At 40.4% G+C, this 14,314-nt stretch overlaps 1 protein-coding gene across 1 annotated transcript; it reads left to right on the forward strand.

Annotated features, from left to right (window-relative positions):
- The first annotated feature begins 1,231 nt into the window (after window positions 1-1,231).
- Window positions 1,232-5,286, forward strand: LOC308687722 (polymeric immunoglobulin receptor). Its single transcript, XM_081360438.1, has 9 exons — window positions 1,232-1,347; window positions 1,435-1,731; window positions 1,817-2,134; window positions 2,310-2,624; window positions 2,702-3,004; window positions 3,742-3,812; window positions 4,644-4,739; window positions 4,921-4,967; window positions 5,054-5,286. The coding sequence occupies exons 1-7, from the start codon at window positions 1,305-1,307 to the stop codon at window positions 4,653-4,655; spliced, it is 1,359 nt and encodes a 452-aa protein (XP_081216564.1). The 5' UTR covers window positions 1,232-1,304; the 3' UTR covers window positions 4,656-4,739; window positions 4,921-4,967; window positions 5,054-5,286.
- The last annotated feature ends 9,028 nt before the right edge of the window (window positions 5,287-14,314 follow it).

Here is a 14,314-nt window from a genome sequence, read left to right on the forward strand (position 1 = left end):
CAACATAATCAGATAACCTTTTCTCTTTGCTTGTCTGGCTGTTATAACTCTGTTACAACAGCCCAAACAAAATCCAATATTAAAAGGTCAAGGGTCAAGAGCCCAACTAAAGCAAACACTGATTATAATAATGGTGACTTTAAATTTGTGATTTTTCTCCTTTGGACCATGTCTGCTTGTTAACATGGGTGAACTCATTTCTGCCCACAGGTCTGGCTGTAATGACAGCAACTTGAAGTAAAGCCATGGGCATCAACCCATTGGAACTCATGACAATATGAGTGATAAAAACTTCCCCGGTAGAACTGGGATCTCTAATGCTCATGACACAGCCGACTGTGAAGGCTCAACTGCAAGATCAGCTTTAGGTGTCACACACTGCACTGAAACAACAGCAGTAATTCAGATCTGGCCAATGAAACTCAGCTTGTATGACATCTGGGACTAAAATTGGAATAGACATGATAATGGTGCAATTAAAATGACTGCACATGTTTAAATTTGATGCCTTTAAAAAACGTCAGAATAAACCGTGGTTCTCTCTGCATTTGCTTCTATCTTAGGTTGACGACTACAATTCATTGGAGAACAAATGCCAGGGAGGTGTTCGGTCTCACCTGCATCAAGCCAAAACAGTGGTATTGCTCCATAACCTGAGATGCTGGAGATAGGTGTGAAGACCCAAGAGGATGTTCACATCTCACAGTTGCACACCACTGCATAAGATCCCAGTGTAGAGCTGGAACTAAATTATGCAACATAATTGTTATAGATTAGACTCCACCCATCTCCTAGACATGAACACTGAACAGACACTTCCATCACTACACCCTCAAGGCTTCATCACCTGGAAAAGATCAAGTCTATCCAGGCTGAACACTACACATCATAAGAAGACAAAGATGGCATAGAGTCCAAAAGTGTTACTTCACTAAAGATGTATTGTCCATCTTCACACTGACAGATCCACATAGCCTCAGTCTAAAAAAGACACATAGCATACGCTATTTACAATCCTCTGCCAATTCATGGGAAAACACTGTAATATACATATGCATGACTACACTCACAAATCGGTGATGCCAAATTATTTAGTCTCAGACACTGTAACCTCCACTAGGTGGCGCTCTTTCAGTGTGATTAATGTAATATTCAGTCAGTGCTGATGGTGGGAGGAGCCAGTAAAGCTGATCATTACTGATAAAGAGCTGAAGAAAGAGGAAGGAACTAAAGCAGACAGATGTAGAGACAGAGAGATTCACACAGAGAACATTCAGCATAAAGAAGACTGAACTCAACTCACAATGAAGATCCTCCTCATCTTCTTCACTTTCTCCCTGATCTCAGGTCAGAGCTTTTCTCTTTCATCACTGCAGTAATGATGCTGTTTTCTGTTCATGAGGTTTCTGATCACAGTATCAATCTGATTGACAGGTGCAGTGAGATGCGTCAGTGTCACTGGATATTCTGGAGGAAGTCTTCTTGTTGATTCTGGGAAACTTTGGTTCAGTAACTCTGCTAAATATATGGCCAAATTTCCTGAGTGGAGAACAATAATAAATGATACGAAACATGATAAATGGATTGATGAAGAACGATTCACACTGTTTCAAATCAATGAGGGAAACCTCATGATCTACATCAGAGAACTGAACCAACATGATGCTGGAAGATACGCAATTGAAGTTGTTCACAAGTGGCGTAAATATATGACTTTGAATGTGGAAGAAGGTCAGTCATTTTAAGAAGTCTTTGTATCGTAAAACTATTTCAAAGTTTTTATATTCATAAAATAGATTTATTATGTGAATTACAGATTCCTGTTGTAAAGTGTCAAAGAGAGTGATGGTGAATATTGGAGAAACTGCAACCTTCAGCTGTGAATATTCACAGAATCATATTAATGATCCCAAGATCATATTCAAAGAAGGAAAAGACTCAATTGAGACGATTTACAGCACCTCGAAGAAGACCGAAAGATTCAATGTTTCTGATGACAGACATAAAAACCTCTTCACTTTGAGAATTACTGCTGTGACTCCAGATGATGGAGGAGTTTATTTATGTGGAGTTTGGATCAACAGACACTCGTACAGTTACTTCATTATTAATACTGTTCATTTATGTATTATTAGTAAGTTGAACAAACTCAATCAAATCTGGTAAAAAAAAAAAAAAAAAAAAAAACATTATTACATACTGTAACATGCAATATGTAAATTGTGAAAATATAAGTATGTAATATATAATATATCAAACTATAATGATATTATTTGTCTTTGAAGTTTAATGATATTTGTGATTGACAGCTAAAGTGGGCGTGTCTAGAGTGACTGGCCACTCAGGAGGTCGTATGATGATCAAGTGTGAACATCCTCAACACAAAACCAAGCCAAAATACATCTGTAAAGAATCAGATGGATGTTCAGAGAGGAAGAATCCAGGAGTTCAGGATAAATGGATGGAGAATGGAGATGTTTCTTTATATGACGACACCAGAGCAGGAGTCTTGATGGTGTTTTTTAGAGAGCTGAAAGCTGCAGATGCAGGAACATACAGATGTGGAGTGAATGTGTCTCACTATACTGAGAGCTTCACTGAACTTCAGCTGCTCGTCAGAGACGGTGAGGAACCGCAAATACTTTATATTGCATGTTCAAAGAATTGGTTCAGATTTTATGCAATTTCTCTTTGATTGCAGATGTAATGTTTGTGACTGAATCTGCTCATCTTGGTGAAGAAGTCAACATCACCTGTCAGATCCCAGAGGAACATAAAGTTCATTTCTGCAAAGAGGATGATGATCACATCTGTCAAAACATCAGCACATCTGCAGTGACAGAAATGAGTCCTTCATCTGAGAGAAATGAAGAGAGAGTTTTTACAGTGAGCATCAGTAATGTGAGCGTGAGAGATGCTGGAGTTTACTGGTGTGGAGCAGAAACCAGAGACACACATTTGACTTTCATCTCCCTGACCACCAAAATTCAGCTCAACCTCTTCAGTGAGTGAATTCAGATGATTTCATTGTAGTAAATACAGTATATTCAGAATCAAATGTGTGAAATTAAAGCAACACTAAAGAACTTTTTTTAACCTTAAAATAATCGTATCAGTCGTAACAGGGTAAACGGCACTTCTGGATTCGCTTTGCAGCCCTATATCTGCTATAACAGCACTATGCAAGTTTGCCAGATCGAATAGCGTTTCTGTAATTCGAATAAGACTTCAAATTTGACTTGCTTTATGGCAAGCGTGACAATAGACGTCGCAATACATCATACTTTCATGAAATCATGCATCATACTCTACCTTGTCTGTGGACATCTTTCATTCCAAAGCCGGTGCTGGATGAACAGCGAGCGTGTGTGCGACGGAAGGCTGCGGTAGGCTAAATTATTTACAACAACGGTAATGGACAATTCCACTTCCAACCCGTAGGGGGACCGAAGAGTTCCTTAGTGATGCTTTAATAGTTCACTTAAAAATGAAAATTATGTCATCATTTACTCTCCCTCAGGTTGTTCTAAACCTGTATAAATGTCTTTCTTCTGCTGAACACAAAGGAAGTTATTTTGAAAAATGTCAGCAACCAGACAGATGATGGACCCCATTGACTTATAGGTATAACAATACTATGGAAGTCAGTGGGGTCCATTAACTGTTTGCTTGAGGGTGAGTAAATGATGACAGAATCTTTATTCCCTATTCCTTTAAATGTCTGTGTTTGTTTGTTTCCAGTGGCTCCAGTAGTGAGCTATGAAGGAGGAGGAGAATCACACATCTTCACTAAAGTACATTTAAGCACAAAGGTAAGACAGTTTCTTTTATTTGTATCTTCTATCATATCAACACTTTAACAATCGGTTATGGGCGAGTCTACCGATTTTAAGGGGAGGGGAAAGAAAAAGCATTTCCACTCCATCGTTTGGTTTTATGCTATTTAAAATATGCACACAGTGTTGTCCGATTCATGAACAAATGACTCTTATGAACCGATTCATTTGAGTAAATCAAGAACATACAGTGCAACTAGTATAGTCAGATTCAAGAACAAGTGACTCTTACAAGCCAGTCATAATAAAGAATTGTTTAAAAGACTCACAAACCAAAGCGTGCGATTTGAATAATTCAGTGAACAAACTCAGAGAAGTTACTGAATCGATGTCCTTCCACTGGCACTAACTGAACTGTAAGATATTAATAACTTCTCACTACAAAAAAAAAAAATTAAATAAAAAATAATATTAACTTACAGGAGCTCTGAGAAATAATCCTGTGCATATTGTCTGTGTTTGCATGCAGTATGTTGTTATTTTTTCTCACTGTGTTTGTGATGAACGGGTTTTTTTTAATACCAGATCAAAACCACAGAAATGAGCTGAAGGTTCAGAGTCTCAGTTTAATTTGGCTGTGAAGAATTACAGTCTTTATTCAGAAACCCACAGCGAGACTCGACAGAAACAGAAACAGAGATGAAGCAGAACGTGCAGATCTGCAGACGAGAGACTGAAATACACTCATGTTAATGCAGAGCTACAGTAGTTCCTTTATGACAGAGTTCACAGATCAAACATTAAGACAGAAATCTGTTATATTTGTGTTATTCATCTCTGGGATGTGTTTGTGTGTTTTATTTTCAGGTTTCTCCATGATCATCATTATTTGTGTGTGTGTGAGTCTGCTGCTGATTGGTGGATTCACTCTGACTGTGTGTAAATTAAGACACAAGAGACGAGGTTTGATCATTTATTATCTGAAACAAATTAATAATTAAAGTTATTTGAGTGTCTCTGAGCTGCTTCAATCTGCAACAGTAAAATCTCAATGAGTTTCTGTCTCAGATGCTGCTGTTCATCTCCAGTTTGATCTAGTTGCTCTATGTTTTACTAATTGATTCATTTTGTTTTGGGTAATTAGGAAGAACCTCGACATCAGAAAAGAGAAAGAGGGAGAAAAATACATTGGTGAGTCACAGTGTGTGTGTGTGTGTGTGTGTGTATTGTGTTTTGTCATGTTAATGTACTTTTTCCTCTCTATTTTTCCTGTTCAGTCATCATCTTCAGACAGCAGACGTGATTCTCTCACAGATCCTGGATCAGCTCAGATTAACAGTCATGATGAACTACCCACAATCCTCTCTGATGGGCTCCTGTACACGTCTGTCAGTTTCCAGAAGCATGAAGAGTCTCTCAGTAAAGCTTCAGTCACTGTCAGTAAGAACGAGATTCACTTGGATTATATTGACAGAGATCACAAGATTATCAAACATTACCACCATTATATAAAAAACAAAAAACAAACAAAAAAAACCCCCGGTAATTTACATTTGTTTACACTCACAGAAAATGTCGTTATAATCCTTAATTTAGTGTCAACCAGATGTTTGGTTTGTTCTGTACAGTCTTTTAAATCATGAGACACTTTAGTCTAAAGAAATATATCCAGAAATACCTTATTATTATTATTATTATTATTATTATTATTAGTGTAAAAGGGCTATACTCTGCAAAGGAGAAAATCTATGATCTGAATGATTTTATTTTATTTTATAAATTATATTTTGTATCATCTCAGGGCTGATCTAAATATTCACATATAATCGAACACTATGAACGCTGAATGTGTTTTTTGTGTGTTTGTGTGATGAACAGGCAGTTTTTTCCGTCCTGCTCAAAGCCACAGAAAACATGTGAAGGTTGAGGGTCTCAGTTCAGTTTAATTAAACACACTTACTCAGGAAACCCACAGAGAGACACATGAGACTGAACAGAGAGACAGAAGATGAACAGAAGACAATAAAGACTAACAGCTGATCATTCAGTAATTCACCTTCAAGATTTAAGGTGATGAATTGAGGAAAAGACAAAAAAATCATGTATGATCAACAAATGATTTATGTGTGATTTGAGAGTTTTTCTATTTTAAAAACAGATCAAACTAAATGAAAACAATGAGTCCACAAGTCAATGAAACGTCTCGGCTTACTTGACTGTAACCCTGTTCCCTTTCAAAAGCTACAGTTGATGCTGCACTGATCAGCGCATTGGGAACGTCTTTAACGTCACCAGCTATGAATATATGTGCAACACGTCAATGAAATTAACCAGGAACTTTTATAGCCTTGGGTGGTGACTTCAGAGGAGCGCATGTGCACCGCAAGGCTATAAATAGATGAGCCACAGCTGCATCGGCAGTATATTTTGTCTGAAGAGCAGTCCTGGGACATCTTCAGCACTGCAATACAGCGCAGCATCTCATTCCACTTCAGGGAACAGGGTTACAGTCAAGTAACCCGAGACGTTCCCTTTCAAAAGCTACAATCGATGCTGCGCTGCTCAGCGCATTAGGAACGAGAATACCCACGCTGCCGTGCTTGAAGGTGTCTGGACCCCTTACGGTTATGTAGTGTGTGCTCACAAGAACGCAAGAAGGTCTCAGGCATGAGCTTGTGATGTCGACTCAAGGATGTGGCGTGAACATCCAAACTATAGAATCTTATGAATGTGTGCGGAGAGGACCAGCCTGCCACATCACAAACATGCTGTAGGGGGGCACCCCCCGGCAAGGCTTGGGGAGGAGTGACCCCCCCTCCCCCCTCCCCCCCACTGGCGAAGCTTAACTGCGCGCCTCATAGGCAAGGGCAATAGCATCCCTCACCCAATGTGAAATTGTCCGTTTTTGTGGCGGCCGCCTCTGTTAAGGCCACAATGACAAACAAATAGTTGCTCTGAGTTACGCCACTGAGTCTCTTCTGATCCGGTGTTGTGAACGGTGGAGGGCAGAAGGCCCTTCCGTTCGAGAAGGGGACCTTAGGCAGGTACCCTTCCGGGGCCAAGCATGAAGGTTCCACAACTCGGGCTGGAGATATTGTCCCCTGCGTTTGAGACTGAAGGTCCATCCTGTTCGGTATCGCCCAGTGCGAGCTGTCGAGGAGAGATATTATTTCCTTGAACCAAACTCTGTTCAGCCAACAAGGCGCTATCAGTAAAAGGCAAGGATCCTTGATGACGAACCTTGGCCAGGACTCCTAAGGATGTAAATCGTCCTAAGGGACAGGAACTTGTCCTGACCCTAAAGCAAGCCTGCTGCGCTCGCCTGTTTAGAAGGCATGAACACAGTCCTCTTGACGATTTTTGTAGGCGACTACCATAGCTAGGTGGTAGGACATGCTAGCCCCTTAACTGCTGGAGGAAGTATTTCAGGGCCAAAAATACAGCCATCCATTCGAGGCAATTGATGTGCCAATCAAGATGATGCCTCCCCAGATCCCTTGGGCTGGACAACTACTTAAGGCCGCTACCCAGCCCGACAGGGAGGCGTCTGTCGTTAGCATTCTGCGACGACAATACAATACAAACTTTTGTTAAAAGAAAATATTCTGAAGAAAGACAAACATAAATGAAGAAGAGAGCCAAAATATTAGGCTACATGTGATGGATGTCTATTTACTGAGTAATTTACAGTTTTGTAAATTTCAAAATGACAATTGTCACCTAAGATTTGGAGTCAGATTACAGGGGGGTTAAAATGACTTTAAAACTGCAGCATTATTTTACTTTTACAGAGATTGTTAGGTCTATTCGTTGCACGTGGCCACCATTTTGGATTTCGGATCAGTGAGGGTACGCTAAGACACTTCCGGTTTCGCATTACGCCCGGTGCAGGGAGCCGGAGAAAGACGAAATGTATATTTTATAGTTGTTTATAGAATCAATTATCACTTAAAATACTACTAAGATCCATATTACTATCACACGAGCCAATGGCAATTAAATGCACGGATGCATAGTCAGATTAATGAATGAAATACAACTGTTCACGAACAGAAGATTGTATTTGACTCATGCTGCATACACATACGCAATGACAATTATGCCTACTGTAAATAAAAAGTTACAACTATGACTAGAGAGAGTTGTTTACATAAAATGTACCGTGAACATTCATGTTTGCCCTGTGATCGGCTACAATTTATCTCCAGAAATACTATTTTCTCAATTCTGCGCATATATTTTTACTTTCTTACATCAATTGCTCGATCAATATTATCATCACATATTTTACATTTTCATTTTTACGGTAGGAACCACAAACAATTTAATATAGGTAAGTTTGTGTATATTTTACACAATACATGTGCTGCTTATAAACACCAGACAGATTATTATTATTATTATTTATGGAACAGATCTTTACTTATCTCACTTGCACAAAATAAATGCAGTAATAGAAAGCATATAAACGCACAGGTGAAATACACTGAAAATTATATGCATTTAAAAATGTGGTCGGGTTGAAGTCATCCCTCCGGATCTTCTGTATCCACTCAGCCCGTACCGCAGCGTCAACGGGGACCGCATGAAAGCTGACTTCTCTGTTGTAACGTGACGAAATGGTACCGGCACACAAGGATTAAGTGCTGAGGCTGTCCTCTGAAAGGCAAGTCACCTCTCTTGAATCCTAAAAACACTCCTTGTGAAAAAAATATCTCTGTGGTAATGGAACTCGGTCGCTGTTGTCTCTCGCTCTCGCTGTCAGATCACCGTAGTTTTCACTGGAAGTACTGGCCCACACACTCAAGTTCGAACAACGGTCGCCGTGCACGGAGCGAATTGTAGCCGATCACAGGGCAAACATGTGAATGTTCACGGTAGAGACCTGCGCGGGACACAATGTTCAGTCCCGCTCCCGCCCGCTCCCGCAGTGTTCAGTCCTGCTCCCGCAAAGATTTGTCATTTTTAGTCCCGCCCCCGCCCGCATCTGTGATATTATGTTCCGCTCCCGCCCGCAAATGCCCGCAAGACGGCAGGCAGCAGGATGGATGTTCACATTCTGTCTCACGAAAGGTCTTGGAAAAAAAATGCGTGCGCACATAATTCCTTACAGTAACTAACGCCAACAAAGATAAACATTAATCGGCCCAAATTTCAATAGGCTTAATTATCATGTAACATAAAAACAGCCTTAGGCATGGCCTACACACATAGGAACATTTGTTAAACGGATCATTTTTATCCTAGACTACAGGCCATTTAAACATTTAAAATGTGATCACCAAAACACGAAACGGTCCCATATTAGGCCTACGAACAGCATAATATTCACTAGTAGGCTAACAGTAACCAAATAAAAAAAAATAAAAAATTATTCGATTAGGTAATATTATTATCTATCTAATATATATAATTATATATTAGATAATGTTAGAATGTTATTGCTGTCTATTTTGAGCTTTCGAGTTCGAACACGGAGCAGCGGGAAGGAATTGTCTCTAAACAAGTGTGCGTGAGATTAGGCCCCGCCCGTACTCCAAAGGACAACATCCACAAGTTTAGGCTGCTTAAAACGTTTTTATTGCTGCCAAACAGAATCTCCCTCAAAACTACAAATTATGAACGCTACTTTAATCATTTATATATTTTACTTTACACTCATATTTAATTTGCGGGAGTGCAGCGTATCATCCCTCCCGCCCGCACCCGCAAGTGCACCTTCATCATCCCGCCCGCGCCCGCAATGACCTTTCAAAATTTGTCCCGCGCCGCACTGTTTTGCGTCGCAACCCGCGGGACTCCCGCGGGAGTGCAGACCTCTAGTTCACGGTGCATTTTATGTAAACAACTCTAGTCGTAGTTGTAACTCTATATTTACAGTAGGCATAATTGTCATTGCGTATGTGTATGCAGCATGAGTCAAATACAATCTTCTGTTCGTGAACAGTTGTATTTCATTCATTAATCTGACTATGCATCCGTGCATTTAATTGCCATTGGCTCGTGTGATAGTAATATGGATCTTAGTAGTATTTTAAGTGATAATTGATTCTATAAACAACTATAAAAGATAAATTTTGTCTTTCTCCGGCTCCCTGCACCGGGCGTAATGCGAAACCGGAAGTGTCTTAGCGTACCCTCACTGATCCGAAATCCAAAATGGCGGCCACGTGCAACTAGCGAATTGGTTGACTTTAGCCATCTTTGTTTCATTATAGCTATGCCAACGGTGACATTTTAAAAAATGGGAAAAAGCACTACTTTTGCTTTTTGCCCAAAGGTTGCATGTGTTACGGAGGTATTTTTCTCTATGCGGACTTTTATTTTGACGGGTTTTTCTTTCTCCGGCGTGTTCGCGGGAGATGCAAAGACGTCTGGGAAGAAGAAGAGAGTGAGCAGTGTTACGAGGCCGAGGCAGACACGTCATGATCGCAGCACGAGAAGTCGACATTTTCTTCGCTGAAACTATAATGTAAGACAGTGGTGCATGGTCAGATTAGGTTTCGTGTACAGTAACATTGTTGTGTGAGACTGCACGTAGTTAAAACAGAAGTTCGGCTGATTGCGTCATTGCACAGAGAACAGTGTTGGAGACTGGCTGAGAGCACAAGAGAGAGTTGCTGGAGCCGTGAGTTTCGTGCGGAACACTGTTGTTTTTGGCGTTATTCTGACTGCAAGAATTTTTGAGCGTCCTACTGTTTTTCTGAGTGATCCATAAACTGTGTTGGAGCGAGAGACTTTTTTTTTTTTTTTTTTTGGGTGAATCATTTAAGTGCACTTGTTAGTGCGCAAGGATGCGTCTGTGAGCTGAACGATCGGTTTTGAAGGAGTGAATAATTGTTTTTTTTTCTGACGATCGTCCATGTTCAAGATTTGTTTTTGAGAGACATTTTTGTGTGTGATTAAGATCATTCGATCTATGCGTGCCCCATACGAGCTGGGCTGAGCTGCGCCATTTTGTTCCAGAAAGTTCCTGAGTTTTTCCTGGGCCGCGCTGAAACTTTTCTGTGTTTTTTTCTTGTTTATTACCCTGCCATCCTTTCGACATCTTACGGTCTTATCTCAGCTGTTCATTAAGTTATCGCAATTCGCCGCAAGTCATCACATCAAATACCCCTTTTCCACCAACAAGAACCGGGTGCTGGTTCAGAGCCAGAGCCAGAGCTGGTTCAGAGTTGGTTCGACTGACGAGCTTACTAGAACCGGTTTGCCTTTCCACCGGCTAGAGAGCCACAACAGAGCCAGATCTTACGTCACTGTATACGTCTCATGTTGCCCAGCAACCGCTAGTGCGGTAGCGCCAAACACAAACACGCCAGGCTTGTTCGAGATGCATCGGCTTCTCGCAGATCGATCGCCGCGTGACATCAAAGCACTGCGATAGCGATCTAAAAGCACAAGGAGTCGTGTGCTCTTCAAACACCCTGCAACTCCGATCGGTCCCTGCCGCTCCGATGCATCTCGAACAAGCCATCAACAATAACGGACGTTGTAATACTATGGATGCTCATGGATTTGCAAAAATACATCGGAATCCAACGCGTTCGTGCAGCTCGCCGTAACTTACATAGACGGATATTATAATCGAGCTGCTATTAGCTCGACTAGCTGCTATTTAAAAATGGCGGTCACAAGTTTCTATTCGTCTTATTGGTCACGGTAACCCCGCCCCCAGCCCCTGACGCAAGCGGTTCTTTCTTGGCTCCGTTTTAGACCCTGCAATGATTTGGTGCTACTTAAGAACCAGTTTTACTGGTTCGGAGCTGGTGCTTTGGCGGTGGAAAAACAAAGAACCGATTTGAAACTAGGCTCTGGCTCCGAACCAGCACCAGCTCTGCCTTGGTGGAAAAGGGGTAAAAGTTGTCGTTGCCACAGACTGGTACAACAGTTCGTTACACACACACACACACACACACACACACACACACACACTTCACTGATATAGTGTGAACCGAACTGAGTGTTTGAACAAACTGAGGGTTTCAACTGTCAATTTGAACTGTGTTTGTGATAACTGAGTTGTTTGGAAACTGAATCATAAAATTGATTCATAAGAGAATCGTTTAATAAGTGATTTCAAGGTTATACATATTCGAAATGAGTTATTTGAAGTGAGTCATTTGGGTGGAGTGAGTTTATGAAGTGAATCATTTGGATTGAACTATAAGAGTCATCTACATCCAGTGTTGTCTGTTAATAAGTTTGTGCCCTATACTGACATTAATTTTGGGAAACACTTTTGAGGTGTTAAAAGAGGTTTGTTTTGAAATTGTTAACCATTTGATGGTCTTTCAAGAAAACACGGAATTTAAAACTGTTTATTTATTTATTTATTTATTTATTTTTTGTTACTTTTTGTTATTTTATTCCATTGAAACAGATCCTTCCAGCAGAAATATAATTTACTTAGGGAAGGATAAATAAATTACCAATTGATCAAATTAAGACATTTGACAGTTATTTTTGAACTTACCTTGGGGTAGGGGTGTCTTACTTACACTATTAGGATTAGGTGGGTGGGGATGTGAATTTCAATTTATTTTTCACCACATACACTTCAGGAAGCCACCGTGTCGACCTACTCACCTGAAGCCTACACTACCTATTCCTGTAGTATAAAATAGTGTATGGTAAAACATAAACACATAACATATTTCATACTGAGGCTCAAAGCACTGGAGCAGGGACTTAAGATCCTTTTGCTTTTAAGTCTCCCAGGGTAGTGTTCTAATTTTCCCCCTACGAGACGAGACTTACAGTCCCGTTACACATGCCTGCAACTCATATTAAAACTATCTTAATATCCTTTTAGATTCTAATTCTTAACAAACTTTTCTTTTGGTTTCTTAATTTTTAAGGCCGAATATGGTTAATTTTAAGTCCAAATATAAGGATGTTAAAGTGGCTCCATGAGTAAATTAGTTTACATGTTCAATAATCGCACATTTTCTGAAGAACAAATAATGTTGAAACTAGAAATGTATCTTGTTTTGTTTTTTTCTATCAACACAATTACATTACTGAGTGCCGTAAATAGTATTTTTCCAAAGTTTGTGTGCCTATAACTCTAAAAGTAATAAAGATAATATGCTGCTATATTCTCATTCTTAATAAACTTTTCTTTTGTAATCTTCATTTTAAAGGCCCTATATGGTTCAGTCCCATAGAAATAATGTGGCTCCACGTTCAAATTTTTGAATTTTACCTTTTTTCAGTATATAGCTATACCAACAAATATTACTGTATCATCAACCTCTATTCAAAATGAAAACATAAAAGTTTTTTTTTTTTTTTTTGGTCAGGAAGATACATAGATCGAGAGGGCGGTTCTTTTCTAAAATTCAGGAAAATTCTCCACTATACCTTTAACTTACAATAGTGAAATATTTTTGATAACGTCTTCCCTCAGGTAGACTGCATGTTTTCTTGCGTTGCTGAATGTTGGACTCATGAACAATAATCACGTTGTTTGTAGTCGCCCAAACCGATTAGCCGGAATCAAAAGCAGACAGTGATTTGCTGTTAAGCCGCTTGTCCACCAGCGTCTGATCAATTTTTGTTCCGACGCGACGCCTATGACGTTTTCGCTGCTTGGGGCCGGGGGTTTGTGTGTACTTTAAATATGAAACCATAGCAACGGCCATACACAAAGTCTCGCCGCCGAGTTTCCATTGGCTGCTGCCCCGCGTTTTGACGCTCTCATTTGCATAAAGTATCCACCGAGATACTTTTTTGACGCGCTGCTGTTGACCAAATCGACGCGACGCGACCCATCATGCTTTGCGGGGGTGTTTTTGCTGCCTGACGTAGTTCCATAGGAAATGAATGGGCTTTGGCGTCGCGTCAGAAATCTCGACGCTGGTGGACAAGCGGCTTTAGCGTGAGTCCCGATGGCTGTGAAGCGGGAGCGACAGCCGGGAGAGGATTCTGCTGGGTCTTAAAGTCTTCCACGAAAGGCTATGTTTGCAAATCAAACAAAGATTTGTCTTAAAGAAATGGTTAATTCTTAATTTAGATCGTATGCCTGAAAATACGGGACAAACTGTGTTCCGTATGGCTTTCATACGGGACGCTTCATTGATGCCTTAAATACGGGACGATTCCGTATTATACGTAACGGTTGGCAGTGTCACTACTGCTTTATTTATCTATCCAGTGTAAATTAGGACACCGCCACACAGATGTGACTTTTTGTTGATGACTGTCCTACTACAGGATTTAACACAGAGTAACAGCGCACTACCCGTTACAAAAGGCACTGTAACAGTCTGTCACAGGCAATTCTAGTTGCATTTTTCATCAATTCATTTCTTAAATTATCCTTTGACTATGTTCTGGCCAACATCTACTGGCGAAAATTTTTTTTGGCCTGATGCCAACGACCCCTGTTGTATGAGCTCTCAGTCTCAGACACTGTAACCTCCACTAGGTGGCGCTCTTTCAGTGTGATTAATGTAATATTCAGTCAGTGCTGATGGTGGGAGGAGCCAGTAAAGCTGATCATTACTGATAAAGAGCTGAAGAAAGAGGAAGGAACT

This window comes from Scardinius erythrophthalmus (genome assembly GCF_964197995.2).
Source record: "Scardinius erythrophthalmus genome assembly, chromosome: 3".
Taxonomy (NCBI): domain Eukaryota; kingdom Metazoa; phylum Chordata; class Actinopteri; order Cypriniformes; family Leuciscidae; genus Scardinius; species Scardinius erythrophthalmus.

Excerpts from the sequence above, each read along its gene's own strand:
- LOC308687722 (XM_081360438.1), top strand. The coding sequence starts at position 1,305 with ATGAAGATCCTCCTCATCTTCTTCACTTTCTCCCTGATCTCAG. Across the intron at positions 1,348-1,434 it reads CACTTTCTCCCTGATCTCAG|GTGCAGTGAGATGCGTCAGT; the intron begins GTCAGAGCTTTT and ends TCTGATTGACAG. Across the intron at positions 2,135-2,309 it reads TGTTCATTTATGTATTATTA|CTAAAGTGGGCGTGTCTAGA; the intron begins GTAAGTTGAACA and ends TGTGATTGACAG.